The following is a 17,967-nucleotide window of genomic DNA, read 5'->3' on the forward strand; positions in this document are numbered from 1 at the left end:
TACTCAACACATGCCTACTGTGTGCTAGTCACGTGCCAGCTGCTGGGGAGGCTGATACACAACACTTGCTTCAAGGACCATGCTTAGTATGGTGGGGAGGCTGCCACCAGCCAAGTGCTGTAGAGGGGCCATGCAGGATGTGTTTATCCTGGAGGTCTGAAGCAGATAGGAAGGCCAGGTGAGGCTTTCTTGGAGTACCAGCCAAGTGTCTTAGTTACTTCTCTATTGCTGATAAAACACCATGGCCAAGGCAATTTATAAAAGAAAGTATTTAATTTGGACATATGGTTTCAGAGGGTTCAGGTCCACCATGGATGGGCAAAGGCATGGTGACAGGAACAGCTGAGAGCTCACATCTTGTTTAGGAGGCAGAAAAAGGTAACTTTTGAAACCGCAAGCCCCACCCCCTTGTACACCACCCCCAACAAGACCACACCTCCCACTTCTTCCTGAATAGTTCTTTCTGTGGGGACTAAGTATTCCAACGGGAGCCTGTGGGGGCCATTCTCATTCAAAACACACCAAGCAAGGAGAGGAGGGGGGTGAATGCATGTGACAGTGGGAACCCAGTGGACAAGAGCAGGTGCTGAGGCTGGAGAAGCAGGTATCGCCCCGGGGTGAAAGGCTGTGGAGTCAGGCGGGGTGGGAGGGCATTGGGATGACCCTAGCATCAAGTGGTGGCATCTGTGAGAGGGGAGCAGGCCTATCCTAGTGCTTTCCAGTTGCTGTGGTAAAACACAAAAGCAGCCTAAGGGAGAAAGGATTTCTTGTGGCTCCGGGCTGAAGTGTAACCATCAGGGTGGGGCGGTCAAGGCGGCAGAACTTGAACACACAGGATGATGAGAACAGTGAGGACCTGTGCTCAGGTCGTTTTCTCCTCCTTACACAGACGAGGATCCCAACACAGAGAATGGCGGGTGGGTCTCCCATCTCAAACCAAGCCAGATAACCCCACAGGTGGCCAGAGGCAGAAATCCCTCACTGGTGTGCCCAGAAGCGTGTCTCACAGGTGATTCTAGGTCCTATCAAATTGATAATATCATCCATCACAAGGATAGTATGATGGAACCGGGAGTGGGCTCACCTCGGACAGGTGTTTTAGGCTTTTAGGAAAAGAAGTTTGCCCAGTGACTGGTAGTGACAGGAGTTTAGAGACTGAATCCGGCAAACAGCACAGCACTCACCAAGAGAAGTTTGCAAACTTGTAGGTGATCAGAGAAAAGGGTCCGCCCCCCGCCCCGTGGATTACCCAACACTATTTACTGCTGTCTCTTAAGAGTCAACGCCCACCTATTTCAGGAGTGTCTGTAGTCACCAGAGAGGCTGGGCAGGTGCCGTTCTGATCTACTTCTTTGTGATAAAGATATTCGTGTGTTGTTCCATTTTACAGAAAACCGAGGCCTTTCTCCAGTGTCAGCACCCAGGGATCTGGACTGGGTGTGTGTCAGAGCGCTGCCCTGCTCCCTGCCCCCAGCAGCCTCGGGCGGTCATGGACAAGATCCTGGAGGCCGTGGTGACTTCCTCGTACCCTGCAAGCGTGAAGCAAGGGCTGGTGCGGCGAGTGCTGGAGGCTGCCCGGCAGCCCCTGGAACGGGAGCAGTGCCTGGCGCTGCTGGCCCTGGGTGCGCGCCTCTACGTGGGTGGCGCGGACGAGTTGCCGCGCCGCGTGGGCTGCCAGCTGCTGCACGTGGCGGGTCGCCACCACCCGGACGTCTTCGCCGAGTTCTTTAGCGCGCGCCGCGTGCTGCGCCTGCTGCAGGGCGGTGCGGGGCCCCCGGGGGCGCGCGCGCTGGCCTGCGTGCAGCTGGGGCTGCAGCTGCTACCCGATGGGCCCGCGGCCGACGAGGTGTTCGCGCTGCTGCGGCGCGAGGTGCTGCGCACCGTGTGCGAGCGGCCGGGGCCAGCCACCTGCGCGCAGGTCGCCCGGCTGCTGGCGCGCCACCCGCGCTGCGTACCCGACGGCGCGCACCGCCTGCTCTTCTGCCAGCAGCTGGTGCGCTGCCTAGGCCGCTTCCGCTGCCCAGCCGAGGGCGAGGAGGGTGCTGTGGAGTTCCTGGAGCAGGCCCAGCAGGTTAGCGGGCTCCTGGCGCAGCTGTGGCGTGCACAGCCCGCCGCCATCCTCCCCTGTCTCAAGGAGCTGTTCGCTGTCATCTCCTGCACAGGTGCGTGTGCAGTCCGGGCAGTGGCGGGAGCTAGGACAGGTGCGGGTTTGCACACACGGTGGACTGCCATGCTCACTTTTAGTGAGCAAAGCTACCTTGGGCATTTCCTGTGAGTGTTACCCGTTGGTGGAGCTGGAAATGCAGGGAGCATACCACGTGGGGCGGAGGATGAACTCAGTTTGGGAGGGCAGAATGGTGGATCTTTGGGTAAGGAAGTTTCCATCTGGAGCCATTAATGTCTGGCAGCAAGCAGGGGAGCTTGCAGGTGATACCTATACTCAGAATCTAGCCTATAAAAATAAATTTATTTTTATTTCATGTGTATGAGTGGCGGCCTGTTGTATGTTTGTGCACTGTGTGTGTGCTCCCGGTGCCCACTGAGGTCAGAATATGGCACAGATCCTTTTTCGGTTGTGAACCACCATGTGGATGCTGGGACCCGAACTCCCATCTTCTTCGAGAACAGCAAGAGTTCTTGAACACTGAACCATTTCTCCAGCCCCTGAACTCTGGAATCTTGATATCCAGTTGCCAGACAGAAGTGGATCTTAGATTCCAGTGCGGATGACAGAGTTGTGATTTCCCTGGTCGTAGGGTTGTGCAGCCAGGAGGGAAGAGCCAAGGCTAGCCTGTGTGCCGGGATCTGGCCCTTCCTCCCAGGACTAGCTCCAGTATTAATGCTTCTGAAGGGTTTCTCTTTCCATGCACATTTGGGACTTAGTGTCAGCATATGCCAGTGAAGGGTTTTTGAATTGTGTAACAATGGAATCGGAGACTTTGATGTTGTAGGGGGAGGGAGGTGGCCCCATGTGTTATTTGCAGAGGCCCAGCCTAAGTAGAGGTAGCATGAGGGCATGGAGAGCTCAGTCTAGCCCTGTTCCAGAGGAGGAGCCACCGTCCAGCGCCTTGGCCAGTGTGGTCCAGCACCTCCCGCTGGAACTCATGGATGGTGTGGTCCGGAACCTCAGCAATGACGACAGTGTGACAGACTCCCAGATGCTGACCGCCATTAGCAGGTGGGTGCTGAGGTTAGTGGGTAGGGGGTGGGCTTTTCCCTCACTTCTCTCTGAAGCTCTGGACTCTGGATGGGGACTCAGGCTATCCATGGTCAGAGTCCAGGTTTTCACACCTGTTTACTCATCTGTGAGTTCTACAGTCCTGGCCTTGAGTTGGATGTAAAGGACACAATACTGTCCCAGTGATACCATTGGACTAGGTACAAGCATGTGACTCTGAACCCTCAGCCTCAGTTTCCCTCTCTATGAAAAGCAGAAGTGCGTGGTGGTATGAGAAGTTAGGGGCTGAAGGGATGGCTCAGTGGCTAAGAGTTGCTTGCCCCTGAGGACCTGAGTTCAAATACCCACCACCTGGCACGGCCATGCATACAAGTGACTTTAGTGTTGAGGAGGCAGAGATGGGCAAATCCTTGGTGTTTGATGGCCATTCAGCGTTAGGGTTGGGGTGGGGGGACCCTTAAGATGAGTGACAATAGAGTAGAACACCTGCTGTGCATTAGATTCCATTCTGCAGGTGTAAGAGAGCACACGCACCAAGACACACACAGACACATGCTGTGAACGTAGTTTTGATGTGCTTTATGAGTCTGGAAAAGACCAGAAACAGAGTTTGGCTTTTTTCAGTCTCTGAATCTGTGATTCTCCCTCATTTGAATGTTGTCACCCTGTGAACTAGCTTAACCTGCCTGCCTTGTGACCCCTGACTAGGCTGCCTGCATTCCTCTCTTCAGGCGTTTACCTGTGCAGATCCCATCTACCTGGCATGTCCCCATCTACCTGGCATGCCACCATCTACCTGGCATGCCCCCATCATCTACCTGGAATGCCTCCCTCAGCTGTTCTTCCTGTATCCATACACAGAGCCATCTCCATAGGGCTTTCCTGGATTCCTTGTCTTTAGTGGGTTAGGGTTAGGCAGGAGGGGAGTGGGTTAGGGTGTAGACAGGAGGGGAGTGGGTTAGAGTGTAGACAGGAGGGGAGTGGGTTAGGGTGTAGACAGGAGGGGAGTGGGGTAAGGGTGTAGACAGGAAGGAAGTGGGTTAGGGTGTAGTCAGGATTAGGGGGAGTGGGTTAGGGGGTAGTCAGGATTAGGGGGAGTGGGTTAGGGGGTAGTCAGGATTAGGGGGAGTGGGTTAGGGGGTAGTCAGGATTAGGGGGAGTGGGTTAGGGGGTAGTCAGGATTAGGAGGAGTGGGTTAGGGGGTAGTCAGGATTAGGGGAGTGGGTTAGGGGGTAGTCAGGATTAGGGGGAGTGGGTTAGGGGGTAGTCAGGATTAGGGGGAGTGGGTTAGGGGGTAGGCAGGAGGAACATGTCTCTCAAGAGCCAGTCCTGCCCTAGGCCTCTCAACTGTGGCTTTGTCTCAGCTCTCTAAAGTGGTCATAACTGGAGCCATCAAAGAATGTGTTCAGGATTAGCAAAAGTGAGCCGCCATGTGAGGCGTAGGACAGCATCATGGGAGCTTTCCTAGTACCATTGTTCTTTCTCACTGTGGCACAGTCAGGCCATGTTTGAGTAATGAGAGTGGTGCTGTCTTCCTGGGCATCTACCACATACCAGCCCCATGCTCAGTCCAGCACACAGACCTGGCGCTGTCGATACCGCAGGGTTGGCTACTGCCCTCTTAATGTGATAGTTCTCAGGAGGGGTTTTGTCTCCATTTGCAGATGAAGTCCAGGCTCAGAGAGGGGAAGTGTCTTGCCCTGGTCTCCAGCAGGGGCTTGATGGAGCCAGAGTTCTCAGACCCAGGTGGAGCTCTTTGCCAGGATAACCTGAAAGTCCCTTCCCCGCTGTGGTTGGGTACATTGGGTGAAAGGGTCTGGCTTCCCTCTGAAGGACTGTGAGTCATATCTGTGGGTATGTCTCTGGGCGGATTTACATTTTCCAGGAGTGTCCTGTTTGTCCCGAAGACCCAAGTGCCCTGTGCAGGTGTGAGGCAGGACTTTATGGTCAGTCCCTGGGCTGCCCTTACTCTGGCTTTTGGGCCTCCCTTGTCCCTGTGTCACCGTCACTCCCCTCCCCAGGATGATCGACTGGGTGTCCTGGCCCCTGGGGAAGAACATTGACAAGTGGATCATTGCCCTTCTGAAGGGCCTGGCTGCCGTTAAGAAGTTCAGCATCTTGATCGAGGTTTCGCTCGCCAAAATTGAAAAGGTTGGTGGCCCCTGTCCAAACCTGGCCTTGTGGCCTTTCCCACTGGTCTCTTCTGGGAGCAGTGCAGGTGTGGGATGGTAGAGTACTGGGGTCCCACCCAAGCAAGCTCACCATGTGACGAGGCTAATTCACTGCTCCTCTCTGGGCCTCAGATTCCAGCTCCATTACACTGACCACTCATGCCCCCCCACCCGCCCGCCACTCACCTAACCCTGGCTGCCCATCTCTCCATGGATTGCTCCATCCAGCTCCGAGGCACGTCTGTGTTCTTCCGTTGTCAGCCTGCTGCTTCCCCTCTCCTGTGTCTCTGCTCCCTTTCAGGGGTCACTGTGGTCACACTGGCTTTGGGTAGCTCAGGTCTGGGGACCCCTGACGCAAACTCTTTTTCAGGTCTTCTCTAAGCTGCTGTACCCCATCGTTCGGGGAGCCGCCCTGTCTGTCCTCAAGTACGTGCTTCTGACTTTCCAGCACTCCCATGAAGCCTTCCACCTGGTAAGGGCCCTGCTGCTCTCTGACCTGCCCAAGACCTAACATGGTTTTTCTGCTGGGAGTCAGGGAGTTGGGGCTTTTGGAGCAAAGCTCTGGATCTCAGCACAGGAGGCTCAAGGGCTCTGTTGTAGAGATGGGAAACGGAAGCCAGAGGACGTGCGACTCTGGCGAGCACACTGTAGAATGGCAGAGCCTGGCTTGGTGACAGCTGCAGGCCTTCAGGTCAGGTGTCAGGAGTGGTGCTCCAAATGCTCGCTTACCTAGCTCCCAGACAGACCTTCCTTCCTGAGATGGACGGCACTGGGCAGCGGGTAAGCAAGTCACTGGCCCCAGACAGTAGAGGACAGGGAAGGTTCCAGACCATTTGGTCTGACTCCCAAGCCTGTGTCCCTCCTTCACTTTGTTGCCCACCAGCATCCATTGGCCGGGCCTCCAGCCCAGGCCCCACTACGTGTCCTCCAGGCTCTCTTAGGGGAGTCTTGTGAGACCCTCAGTTAGAGCCTTAGTTTTCACAGCCCCTAGACAGGCAGTAACTTTGCACTTTCCAGTTTGTTTGAAATGAGAAAAGATCAGAACCAGGGATGGGGACTAAGTGTCACCGTGGTGACCTAAATCTGGAATGGGGTAAATCCCCAGGATGGTAGGAGAGGAACAAGGTGATGTGTGCCTAGAGCCTGCCATATATAAACGCTGGCTTCCTACTCCAGGCCCTGCATTCCTATGGCCCAGCTACCCATTATGCCATTGGGATGTAATACCGTGAGGGGTTTGAAAATTGAAACTCCTAACACTGGGGAACTGAATGGGCTGAATGGGGAACTGAGAGCAACCTGACTCAGACACTACCTTCTGTACCCACGACGAAATCCTGACAGGTTATACAGCCTATCTGGGCCAGGGGGTGTAGCTCAGTGGCAGCGCTCCTGCCTGGCACGCACAAGGCCCCAGGTAGGGTCTCCAGCACCGCTAGCCCCTCCCCCGTCATATAACACAAACCAGGTGCTCATGCTGCTCAGCTCACCCAGATGGCTGGCACGGCCTGAGCATGTGCTGCTGGGCAGAGGAGCCTGCGGCTGTTCAGGCCTGTGGCCCTTAGGGCAAGTTGATTGGGTGAGGCTGAACAGCTGGCGGTCTCAGCTAACCCTCCTTTTCTCTTGTAGCTCCTCCCTCACATTCCTCCCATGGTGGCCTCTCTGGTCAAGGAGGACTCGAACTCTGGGACCAGCTGCCTAGAGCAGCTGGCTGAGCTGGTGCACTGCATGGTGTTTCGGTTCCCAGGCTTCCCGGACCTGTATGAGCCTGTCATGGAAGCCATTAAGGTGAGTGGACAGCCTCTTTGACAAAAGCTTGGGCCTTCTTTGAGGTTAGCAGCCTCCATCACCGGAACCCCTGCTGCTTCCTGTCACCTCTCTGGAGCCATTGTATGTGTCAAGAACATGGAGGTCTGCACTGTCCCGCCGGGGTCATCTTTTCTCATGTGCTCTGGGCCTTTGTGTCTGCTAGTCCTTCTGCAAACCTCTCTTCCTCCACCTGATTTGTAGCTATTGCTTTATTGTATTTTAATTTTCTTGTTTTTTTAATTAGCATACAAGATCACAGCACCTCTTACCATCTAATGTGGTTTCCAGGATCTCAAAGATTGTGTTTGTGAGCCTTCTGTGAGCTGTCAGTGTCTGCCTCACTTCCTTCCTGGGTTTCAGCAGGGCCTCTCGGTGACTCCTGCAGCACCAGCAGTGTCTGTCACATGCCACTGTGTGTCCCGAGCACTCCAGAACAGGAGTGACACCTGGTTAATAGGACTAGGCTGGAGTCCTGCTCTCAGCCAAGCTGAGGTTGGAATCTGGGGACCCAGGCATAAAGCAAACCAAGATGTTTTCCTGGAGGAGCTCTTGAAGCTCATTGGGGCGACAGATCTGCTTACAGGAAGTCCAATCTAAGGACCACTGATACAGGGAGAGGTTCCAAGTGCAGTAAAAGCTTCTTTCAGAGCCTCTGCTGTGATACTCACAGTACAGCAGACCCTTGTCTACAACACATCTGGGCATGTGTGTTGAGACATGGAGACAGCTTTAAAAAGGGATTTATTTTATTTTGTGTGTGTATGTGTGCCTGTGTGTGTGTGTGTGTGTGTGTGTGTGTGTGTACGTACATATATGAAGAGTTCAGAAGAGGGCATCAGATTCCCTGGAGCTGGAATGACAGGTAGTTGTGAGCCACCTCTTGCTGTGCCTGTGGGAACTGAATTCAGCCCTTGTAGGAGCAGCCGAGTCATCTCTCCAGTCCATAGCAGACATCTCTTAAAGTACAGAGTGGATCCTGCAGGGGAATGAGGGGGGAGTCTCCAGGGAGCCCCAAGGGAAGAGAAAACTGAGTTCCCGAATGGTGAAGGGGCTGGAGGATGATGCGTGGGGTGGGTGGGGATCAGTAACACTGCCAAGTTCCACGGAGGAATTTGAGCTGGTGTTGACAAGCTGTGATGCGTCCCCACTAAGGAATAGGGGTACTATGAAGCCCCCTGAAAACTAACAAAAAAGGCTTCAGTATTGATAAAAAGAATAGTCCAAAGCAGAAATTGGGAAAAAATTTCTGGCTTGGTGTAGACCCTAGACTAGGAAAAATAAAAAGAAATTTGTAACCACCAGGTTTAGGGGTTGAAATACAGACCATTTGGTGGTGTCAGGATACTGCTCACTGAAGGCTTTAGTTTTTTAAAAGTATTTTTAAACTCATAATACCCAAAAGTTGTCTGGTAGACACAAAATAAGCCAGAAATATAAGGTGGTATTGTAGATGAGTTGATCTAGAAATTACTGTTATAAAAATCTTTCCCAGGAGTCAAAAAGCTATGTCTCTCCTTTCTCTAAAGGCTCTAGTGATAAACCCAGGCACAATTCTGCCAAAGTTCATGCCTGGGAGCCAATGAGTTTATAACGCTTTACAGAGCATAGGAGGGGCTACTTACAGGGTGTGGGTGATCCCCCACCCCCTGTAGGCTCCACCTGGAAAGCCTTTACCCAGCATGTATGAGGGACTTCCCTGTGGCCAAATAGGTGGAGCCCCTCCCCTAGTCTTTCCTAACCTATGTAGTCTAGACGCTCCTCAAGGCCACGTGCAGTTAAAGCAGAGGTTTGTACAACAGGTCGTGGGTGGTGGGGAACTTCCTGGAAAGCCTGGTAGAATAGAAGATAGGAGTTTGACCTTGACCATTAGAGTCTGGCATAAGGAAGACACTTCAGACAATTCATGGGAAGGACACAGGTGGAGGAGGTGGCTCTAGTTTGGTAATATGTCAGTGGTGTGCAGGGGTCTTCAGAAAGCCTTGAATCCAGGCAGAGTCACTACTTGTTTAGATTGGAGTTGCCCAGGCTGGCCTTTAACTTGTAGTCTTCCTTCAGCAATTACCCAAGTGGCTGGGATGACAGACAGCTTTTTCTTTTCTGTTTAAAAAGTGTCATCTGTGAGAAGTGACTTGTGTACCTGATAAATGATCCCGGGAAAGAATCAAGCAAGAGTGTTGGGCACAGTGTGGTCAAGGTCTGCTGCCATAGCTAGAGTGTGCTGGGGGCTCCGGCACTAAGCCCTTGACTTTGTGCTCAGGAGCTGGAAGGATGTGCTGGCTCATTTTATGTCAACTTGACACAAGTGTGGTGGCTTTAATAGGTGTGGCCCCCATAGGCCATGTGTTTGAATGCCTGGCCCATAGGGATTGGCACTATTAGGAAGTATAACCTTGTTGGAGTAGGTGTGGCCTTGTTGGAGGAAGTATGTCACTGTGAAAGCAGGCTTTGAGGCTCATATATGCTCAAGCCACGCCCAGTATAGCAGTCTCTCCTGCTGTGGTTTGTGGATGAAGATGTAGAACTCTCAGCTCCTTCTCCAGCACCATGTCTGTCTGCATGCTACCGTATTTCCTACCATGATAATGGACTAAATGTCTGAAACTGAGCCAGCCCCAATTAAATGTCTTCCTTTAGAAGAGTTGCCACGGTCATGGTGTCTCTTCACAGCAGTAAAATCCTAAGACACCATGCTAGAGTCATCGGAGAGAAGGGGTCCTCAATTAGGAAAATGTTTTCCGAAGATCCGGCTGGAGACAAGCCCGTAGGGCACTTTCTTAGTGATCGGTGTGGGAGGGCCCAGCCCACTGTGGGTGGGATTATCCGTGGACTGAGCAAACCAGTAAGCAGCATCCCCTGTGGCCTCTGCATCAGCTCCTGCTTCCAGGTTCCTTCCCTGCTTAAGTTCCTTCAGTGGTGGACTATGATGTGGAAGTGTAAACCAAAGAAACCTTTCCTCCCCCAGTTGCTTTTGGTGTTTGATCACAGCTATAGTAACCTAACTACAGTTAGAGGAACAGTTGGGAATGCCTTGACACCCACTGTGTAGCAGTGTGCTGTGCTCAGGTGTTTGTCTCTGATGTCACTAGAACTGGCACCAGACAGCCTCTTGGTGCAACTATTGAGTGTAACAAAGGACACTGGGGAAGGCATGCTGGGCCTGTGACAGTGGACCACCTCAGACCCTTTTTTTTTTTTTTAAGATTTATTTATTATATATACTATGTTCTGCCTGCATGTCAGAAGAGGGCACTAGGTCTCATAGATGGTTGTGAGCCATCATGTGGTTGCTGGGAATTGAACTCAGGACCTCTGGAAGAGTAGTCAGTGCTCTTAACCTCTGAGCCATCTCTCCAGCCCCAACCTTGGACCTCTTACCACTGTTGCAGGACCAGTGCCGGGGTGACTGATTTGCCTGAAAGCTGGCTCTGTAATCTCAAACTGGGAGCAGAGTGGGGTCCCCATTGTGACAGCGTAAGTGCCAGACTAATGGAAGGAAGAGTGTCTTCTCTTGGCAGCTGAAGAAGCAGGCATAGGGAGGCCACCAGACTGGATCATGCAGGAGAGTTAGGGCTGGAACTGAGGTCTCCACACCACTAGATCTGGCTGCTGACCTGCGTTGTCATGGCTTAGAATGTTGCCCCTGGGCTCTGCCCAGAGCAAATGTGTTTGTCACTGTGACTACACAGTTCTTTGCTCTGCTGAATCCTGGAGTTTTTCATCTCTGAGATGGGGATTGTTTCTTCAGATTTGTTACCTGAAAGATCACACAGACGGCCCACCTGACAGAATGTAAGACCCTAGAGTGAGTTGTCAGCAGGGGCTGCACAAACACCTCTTCTAGACTCTTCTGTGTGCTTGGGAGGGAGTGGTGGAGTGGGTTGGAGTCCAGGAAGACTTCCTGGAGGAAGTCAGCTCTAAAGCTACCACTGGTGTCTACTGTTCCTCCTCAGGACCTCCACATTCCCAATGAAGACCGAATCAAGCAGCTGCTGGGGCAGGATGCCTGGACCTCACAGAAGAGTGAACTGGCTGGCTTCTATCCCCGGCTCATGGCCAAGTCAGACACGGGCAAGATCGGCTTAATCAACTTGGGCAACACATGCTACGTGAACAGTGTCCTTCAGGCCTTATTCATGGCTTCCGAGTAGGTGCTGTTCTGCATTGCTTTCTCTGTTCTCCGCCCTCCCTCCCTCCCTCCGCCCTCCCTCCCTCCCTCCCCCTCCCTCCCTCCTCCCTCCCCCTCCCTCCCTCCCTCCCCCTCCCTCCCCCCTCCCTCCCCTCTCCCTTCCTTCTTCCCTCCCTCCCTCCCTCCCTCCCTCCCCTCTCCCTCCCTCCCTCCCTCCCTCCCTCTCCCTCCCTCCCTCATGATACAGACTTTTTACTCTGTAGCCTAGGCAAGCTTTGAACCTGCCTCAGCCTCCCAAGTGGTGCCACACTTCCTTTTCTGCCATTAAGAAAGTACAATGTCCATCACCCAATCACCCATGGCTCTTGATACACCTTGTGGCTTGCTTGAAAATCCCTCAGGGCTCCATCTTTGACTCTTTGAGGAAGCATTCTCCTGGTGGTTCTGGTGTGCCTCTGGCCATAAGTAGTTTTCTCTAAGCTGCAGAAGTGGTGTCTAAGATGTGTTGGACTACTGCTGTCCTCACTGCCTGCTGAGGGGCGAACTTTGTGTTCTGGTTTCTGGGATATACAGACGTTGCGTCTATAAAATACAATAAAAGGATTTGCCAGAACAATCCCCTGCTTGACCTATGTGTGGTCATGTGATACTAAGACCTTACAGTCCTTTGTGCAGCTCAGGTTCACTTTGTCTGAGACCTGCCATGGAGTGCCGGGTGCTGTCGTCTGTGCAGTGGCCCTGTATGGAGCCTTGTGGGACTGCTGAGAGGCAGTGTGCTTCAGGGACAGTGGGTCTCAGGAGGACACCCCGACCCCACAGGATCACACACTTCCCCGAGGGCTAGTCTCCCTGCAGTGTCCTCTTGTATTAGGGAAATCCTCTGTTGGAAGTTGCCTGGTTTGAGGGCAGGGGCAGACTTAGCTCAAGCGTGACTCTGGCCAGGGCCCTGAGCGGGGGCTGCAGGAATGGGTTGGAGGGCTGAGACTGGGAGTGAATGGCAGTCCTGATGAGTTATCATGCAGTGTGCCAATGCAATGCTGATGTTAGCAGAACCTGGCACACCAGTGTTCCCACATTTGAAAATTGGCATGTTTGAGTCCTGGAGTCATGGGATGTCAGAGCTGGAATTCATGACCCCAGCCACACCAGGCCAAATTGATCGCCATCTTCTCCATGGTCTTTGGCCTCACCTGGAGCAAATGCCAGAGGCTCTGGGCGGCCTGGTATAGGGGAGCAGCAGCTCCCTGGGACTTTGGCTTACCCGGGGCTCCTGTTTCATTTGAAGCTTTCGACACTGCGTGCTCCGCCTGACTGAGAACAACTCACAGCCCCTGATGACCAAGCTGCAGTGGCTCTTTGCCTTCCTGGAGCACAGTCAGGTGCGTGCTGGCTGCAGAGGGGCAGGGAGGGGAGGTAACGGCAGGCCTGCACTGACACTTGTCATCTAAGACCTGCCTGCACCTGCTACAAGCTTCCGTTCTGTGGACTGAGCTGCTGAGCCCCAGCCCAGGCCAGCATCAGTTTATAGCAAACTTCCAGGCCCATTTGGTGTCCTAATGGCAGGGGGTGCACCTGGTCCTCTTCCTGGGCTGCACCACCCCAGTCCCCTTCAGGGTTCAGTCCCGTGCACTAATGGACTCTCATCTGCTGATGGTAAAACACCTCAGTTTCCTGGGTCTCTGACCTGAGTGACCAAAACAAGCAATGCCTGTGTCCTTCCACAATCCAAAGCCATTGGCCAGGGATGTGGGAGGGGAAACTACAGGCTGGGTGGGGTCTGACGGCACACAGGGGAGGGACAACTGGAGATGATGGAAGTGGAGACAAGGCTTTGGGAAGGTGTCATGGAAGAGGCCTCTGTACTCTGGGGAACTCACTTTGGTAAGGGTGGGGGGTGTTTTAAGCAGAGAAAACAATGAACAAAGGCCTGGAGAGACTTAATGTGGTTTGTGAGGGCAGAGTGGATTCCTAGAGTTATCACCAAGAGGAAGACGCCCCACTCCTGGGCCGCATGGACTTGCCTGATGGAATGTGGGTCAGAGCCAGCTTGGAAGGGGAAGGTTGTAGGTTAGGAGGCTGACATGTTTGGAACACAGTCTTAGATCCTCGGGCATAGTTTGCTGCCTGCTATGTGTGTGGCTTGATCTCCTGACCCCACCTTTTACCTGTCTTGTCCTAGAGGCCAGCCATCTCTCCTGAGAACTTTCTCTCTGCGTCCTGGACTCCTTGGTTCAGCCCTGGGACCCAGCAGGACTGTTCAGAGTATCTGAAGTACCTACTGGATCGGTAAGAAAGGCTGGTGGTTAGGGAGGTGTGGATCCCGCGAATGTTGTGGGGTGACAGCTTGTCCTTCTGAGCTGGGTTGGATCTTTTTGGAAGTAGGAACACTTCCTTGCCCTTCTGGAAGGTAGAGGAAGGTGTATACCATAGGTGTGCAAAGATGCTGAAGTTGGTGAAGCCCGGGAGGGGTCTGTCAGTGTGTGCATGTCACTGTACTGCCCGAGGGTGCCAACCCAGCACACAGCTCTAGGGTCCATGTTCATGTAGGCTTGTGCCAGGTGAGTGTGTCAACACACAAGTATGTTAGCATGCCACTTTGTACGGGGTGGGGATCATCTTGCTAGGCTCTTACAAGTGTCTGAAGTATGGTGGGGAGTGTGGTGGTGGTGGACCTGTTTGTCCTTGTGTCCACCTGGTCTCCCTGCTTGTTCTAGGCTTCATGAAGAGGAAAAAACTGGGACGAGGATCTGTCAGAAGCTCAAGCAGTCCAGCTTGCCCTCCCCACTGGAAGAACTCCCTAGTTCCAATGCAACATCTGTGGAGAAAATGTTTGGAGGCAAGATTGTGACTCGGATATGCTGTCTCCACTGCCTCAATGTTTCCTCTAGGGAGGAGGCCTTCACAGATCTCTCTCTGGCCTTTCCTCCTCCGGAGCGATGTCGTCACCGCCGCCTGGGTGCGGTGATGCTCCCAACAGAGGATATGCGAGCCCAGGAGCTAGCCCTGGCTCCCAGAGCACCAGGGACTCAGAGGCAGAGGAAGCACTGCATTACGGGGCATGCCCCCTGCACTGGGCTAGACATAGAAGGCCGGGGCATCATAGGTACTGGTGGACAGAGTGGGCAGGAGGAGAAGGCGGAGAGGGAACAGGCCGGGAAGGAGGAGGAGGCAGCAGAGGAGGAGCAGCAGGAGGAGGAAGGAGCAAGAGAAGAGGAGAAAGAGGAGGGGGAAGAGAAGGAGAAAGAGAAGGAAGACGAAAAGGAAAAGGAAGCCGAGAATGGCAAGGAGAAGGAGGGGGACAGTTTGGGGCCAGGGACCCACAGGGATACTGCCATCCCGCCCAGGGAGCAGGTGTGTGGCCCTGAGGGTTCCCGCTCTGTACTAGACCTGGTCAACTACTTCCTGTCCCCTGAGAGGCTGACAGCTGAGAACCGCTACTACTGTGAGTCATGCGCCTCTCTGCAGGACGCAGAGAAGGTGGTGGAGCTGAGCCAGGGTCCACGTTACCTCATCCTTACACTACTGCGCTTCTCCTTCGACCTGCGTACCATGCGGCGTCGCAAGATCCTGGACGATGTCACCATCCCCCTCTTGCTGCGCCTGCCACTGGCTGGGGGTCAGGGCCAGGCCTATGACCTCTGTAGTGTGGTGGTGCACTCTGGCGTGTCCTCAGAAAGTGGTCACTATTACTGCTACGCCCGTGAGGGTGCTGCCCGGCCGACCCCTGTCCTGGGATCCACGGACAGGCCTGAGCCTGAGAACCAATGGTACCTGTTCAATGACACCCGGGTATCCTTCTCATCCTTTGAGTCTGTCAGCAATGTCACCTCCTTTTTCCCTAAGGACACTGCCTATGTGCTCTTCTACCGCCAGCGGCCCAGGGAGGGGTCCGAGGCTGAGCCTGGCTCTCCCAGAGTCCGAGCAGAGCCCACCCTCCACAAGGACCTGATGGAGGCCATTTCCAAAGACAATGTCCTCTACCTGCAGGTGAGTCCCCTGCTGAGGGTCAGTAGAGACCCTCTGGCACCCGATTCCATTCTTGGGTGAGGACTTAGCCCAGCAAGACACCCACATAGGCCAGTTATGTTCTTTTGAGTCACCCTCAGTTTTAAATGCATCCACACATTCAGCACTTAGTGGGGATATGTTGGTGGCTGGCCAGGCACACCCTTTAACCTCAGAGGAATGGATGCTGAATAATAGCACAAATTGATGATGCTGAAAGGGGGAGAGGGTTGAATTAATGGGCAGGGACTGCTTCTGGTACCCTTAACGGGGTCACTTTTTCAGTGGTCTTCATATCCCAGTGTCCTGCTTTGTCACCGCCTCAGGCTTCCTTGTCAGAGTTAAGAAAATAGCCATGGGTGGCCACACCAGGGCTCTGTGGGTCCTGCACCTAGAGTTGTCGTTTCCTGTGAGGGGCGTGAGGGCATGGGACACCAGTCTGCCTCTACATTTGTCGGACCCGCAGTGGAGACGTGGTGAAGTCTGACAGAGGCTGACCTTAGTTTAGCAGGGAAGAACTTGCTCATGGGCAGAAGATGGACCTCATACCCCAAGAGAGGCAGTGAGTGAGTGGACAGCTGAGGTCCCTGGCACTTGTCAGCTAGTCATCTAGTATGAACAAGTTCTTCCAAGGGACTTGAGTGATCACTGGGAGGAAAGTGTTGTTTGGAACTTAGACCTGCTTCTCAGTGGGAGCCAGTGTGTGTGTGTGGGGGGGGTCCGGAGATGCTGGCAGGGTTGTGCTAAGCCCACTTCCTGTCTTCATTTCCAGGAGCAGGAGAAGGAGGCCCGGAGTAGGGCAGCTTATATCTCCACACTCCCTGCCCCTCCACACTGGGGCAGGGGCTTCGATGAAGACAAAGATGAAGATGAAGGCTCTCCAGGGGGCTGCAACCCTGCAAGTGGCAATGGTGACTTCCACAGACTGGTCTTCTAATGGGAACTTACACCTGTGGGGTGTCACAGGCAACCTCAGTGGGCCAGGTGGGGCTCAGGGCCCAGGCAGAGTGCTCTGCCATCTGGGGTCTTAGGAAGCTGTGGAGGCGAGCCCAAGGTGAAGCAGGTCCTTTTGAGGACAAGGAGGATGGAGAGGGACCATCTGGGATGTCAGACTACAGCTTGAAGGGCAGAGAAGCTGGAACCCAGAGCTCCTTAGGCAGCCATCCTGTTAAGATGCTATGGGATGTTTCGGTCAAGTGTCCTGACTAACTGGGAGCAGCTTAGATGAGCCCACTCGGGGCTTTGCCTCCCTGCAGGCCCAACCCTGGGAAGCCCAGGCAGCTCAGGAGCCAGGGTGGCATCAGTTTGGTGTCCTGCATCCAGTAGCACTTCCTTTTATTCTAGCTCCTTCACCCAGCTCTTCCTCCATAGGAGAAAAAGCACAGCTGAAGTCAAGTCTTTGCACTAAGAAGGGGACTGACTGTGTTCCCCCTGCCTGACCTCTTATGTCTTCAGGGGGGTCCTAAAACAAGGTATGTGGGTGCCTTCACCCTCTGTGTTTCTGAGGCATGTAGTGGAAGGCAGCATAGCACAGCTCAGAGGGAAGAATCTTCCCCTCCCCTCCCCTCCCCCAAGCAAGTCACACCGGGAGACCTTCCCTCCCCAGCCTGCCTCAGTGCCTGCGATGATGCCCTTGCATCCAGAGTCCTTATTTACTGAAGACACTAGTCTGTCAGAAAGCCATTGTCATTTGAGGAAACTAGCTGGCTTGGCTCCTCTGCTAGAGTGTGAGGGCTGGGTGGGTATGAACTGTGTAATGCACACAACCTCATTGTGCCCCGAGACTACTGTAGCCCTTCTCAGTGGAGAGAAGGAACTCGTGTTCTTAAATAGGAATAAAACTCGCTTCCCTGAAGCCTGTGCAGGATGCTCTTCTTACAGCTTGAGCTGTGGTGTCTGCTATCCTCTGGGATGGTCACTTGTGACTACGCAGTGGCTCCTGGTAGGTAAGATGAGGATGTACCCCTGTCCTGGAGGTGCTTGGTGGTAGGCCTTGGAGGGTCCAGAGCTGGCAGCCTCCTGCGGCAGAGAGCAAGGGTGTGGCTGGGGGTGCTTCATGAGATACCTTGGAGCAGACTGGTTTGTCAAGTGAACACAGAAACCCAACAATGACTTCAGATTCCAAGAACTGTGAGCTGTCTTGAAACATGTGCCACCACCGCCTTCTTCTTTCCCTCCTCTGAGAAGGGGTCATAGCCTGTTCCTGGATAGACAAGGTGTGTGGGCTGGGACAACCTGGAAGCAGTTCTCCAACATTCCAGAGTCAACATTTAGCTCTTTTTAAAAAGATTTATTTATTTTTATTGTATGAATGTGTCTTCAAGTGTCTATGTACCATGTATGTGAGGAGGCCAGCAGAGGGCACCAGATCCCCTGGACTGGAGGTGCTGTTGTGAGCCACCAAAAGTGGTGTTGGGAACCAAATGGCTGAGCCGTCTCTCCAGTCCTAATATCCGTTTCTTTCTTCAGGTTATAGGTCTCAATCTTGAAGCCAAAGGGGGACATGGGTGGTTGTGAGAATGCAGGGAGAGTCTGAGACTGGCCTACACCCCCAAATCCCTTCCTTCCATGCTTACTCATCCTCTTAAGAGGGAAGCGGCTGGGAGGTTGTAATGGTGTCGTGACAAGGGGTTTCAGGGCTGTGGTAGATGTTTTGTTCCAAATGCCAGACTCTGGAG

General features: G+C 53.6%; 1 protein-coding gene across 3 annotated transcripts in view; it reads left to right on the forward strand.

The window, feature by feature from the left end:
- Usp35 (ubiquitin specific peptidase 35) overlaps positions 1 to 17,144 on the forward strand; it is a 22,342-nt gene extending 5,198 nt beyond the window's left edge. For 2 of the 3 annotated variants that reach the window (XM_013116379.3, XM_005073941.4), the window contains exons 2-11: positions 1,391 to 2,162; positions 3,046 to 3,178; positions 5,200 to 5,329; positions 5,720 to 5,821; positions 6,979 to 7,137; positions 11,109 to 11,302; positions 12,570 to 12,663; positions 13,464 to 13,570; positions 13,999 to 15,271; positions 16,062 to 17,144. In XM_013116379.3, coding sequence (XP_012971833.1) covers positions 1,490 to 2,162; positions 3,046 to 3,178; positions 5,200 to 5,329; positions 5,720 to 5,821; positions 6,979 to 7,137; positions 11,109 to 11,302; positions 12,570 to 12,663; positions 13,464 to 13,570; positions 13,999 to 15,271; positions 16,062 to 16,226 — 3,030 coding nt within the window. In that variant the 5' untranslated portion in view covers positions 1,391 to 1,489 and the 3' untranslated portion in view covers positions 16,227 to 17,144. The remainder of the gene's footprint in view (positions 1 to 1,390; positions 2,163 to 3,045; positions 3,179 to 5,199; positions 5,330 to 5,719; positions 5,822 to 6,978; positions 7,138 to 11,108; positions 11,303 to 12,569; positions 12,664 to 13,463; positions 13,571 to 13,998; positions 15,272 to 16,061) is intronic. The other variant, XM_013116380.3, reaches the window with a different exon arrangement.
- The last annotated feature ends 823 nt before the right edge of the window (positions 17,145 to 17,967 follow it).

This window comes from Mesocricetus auratus, unplaced genomic scaffold, assembly GCF_017639785.1.
Source record: "Mesocricetus auratus isolate SY011 unplaced genomic scaffold, BCM_Maur_2.0 Super-Scaffold_4256, whole genome shotgun sequence".
Taxonomy (NCBI): domain Eukaryota; kingdom Metazoa; phylum Chordata; class Mammalia; order Rodentia; family Cricetidae; genus Mesocricetus; species Mesocricetus auratus.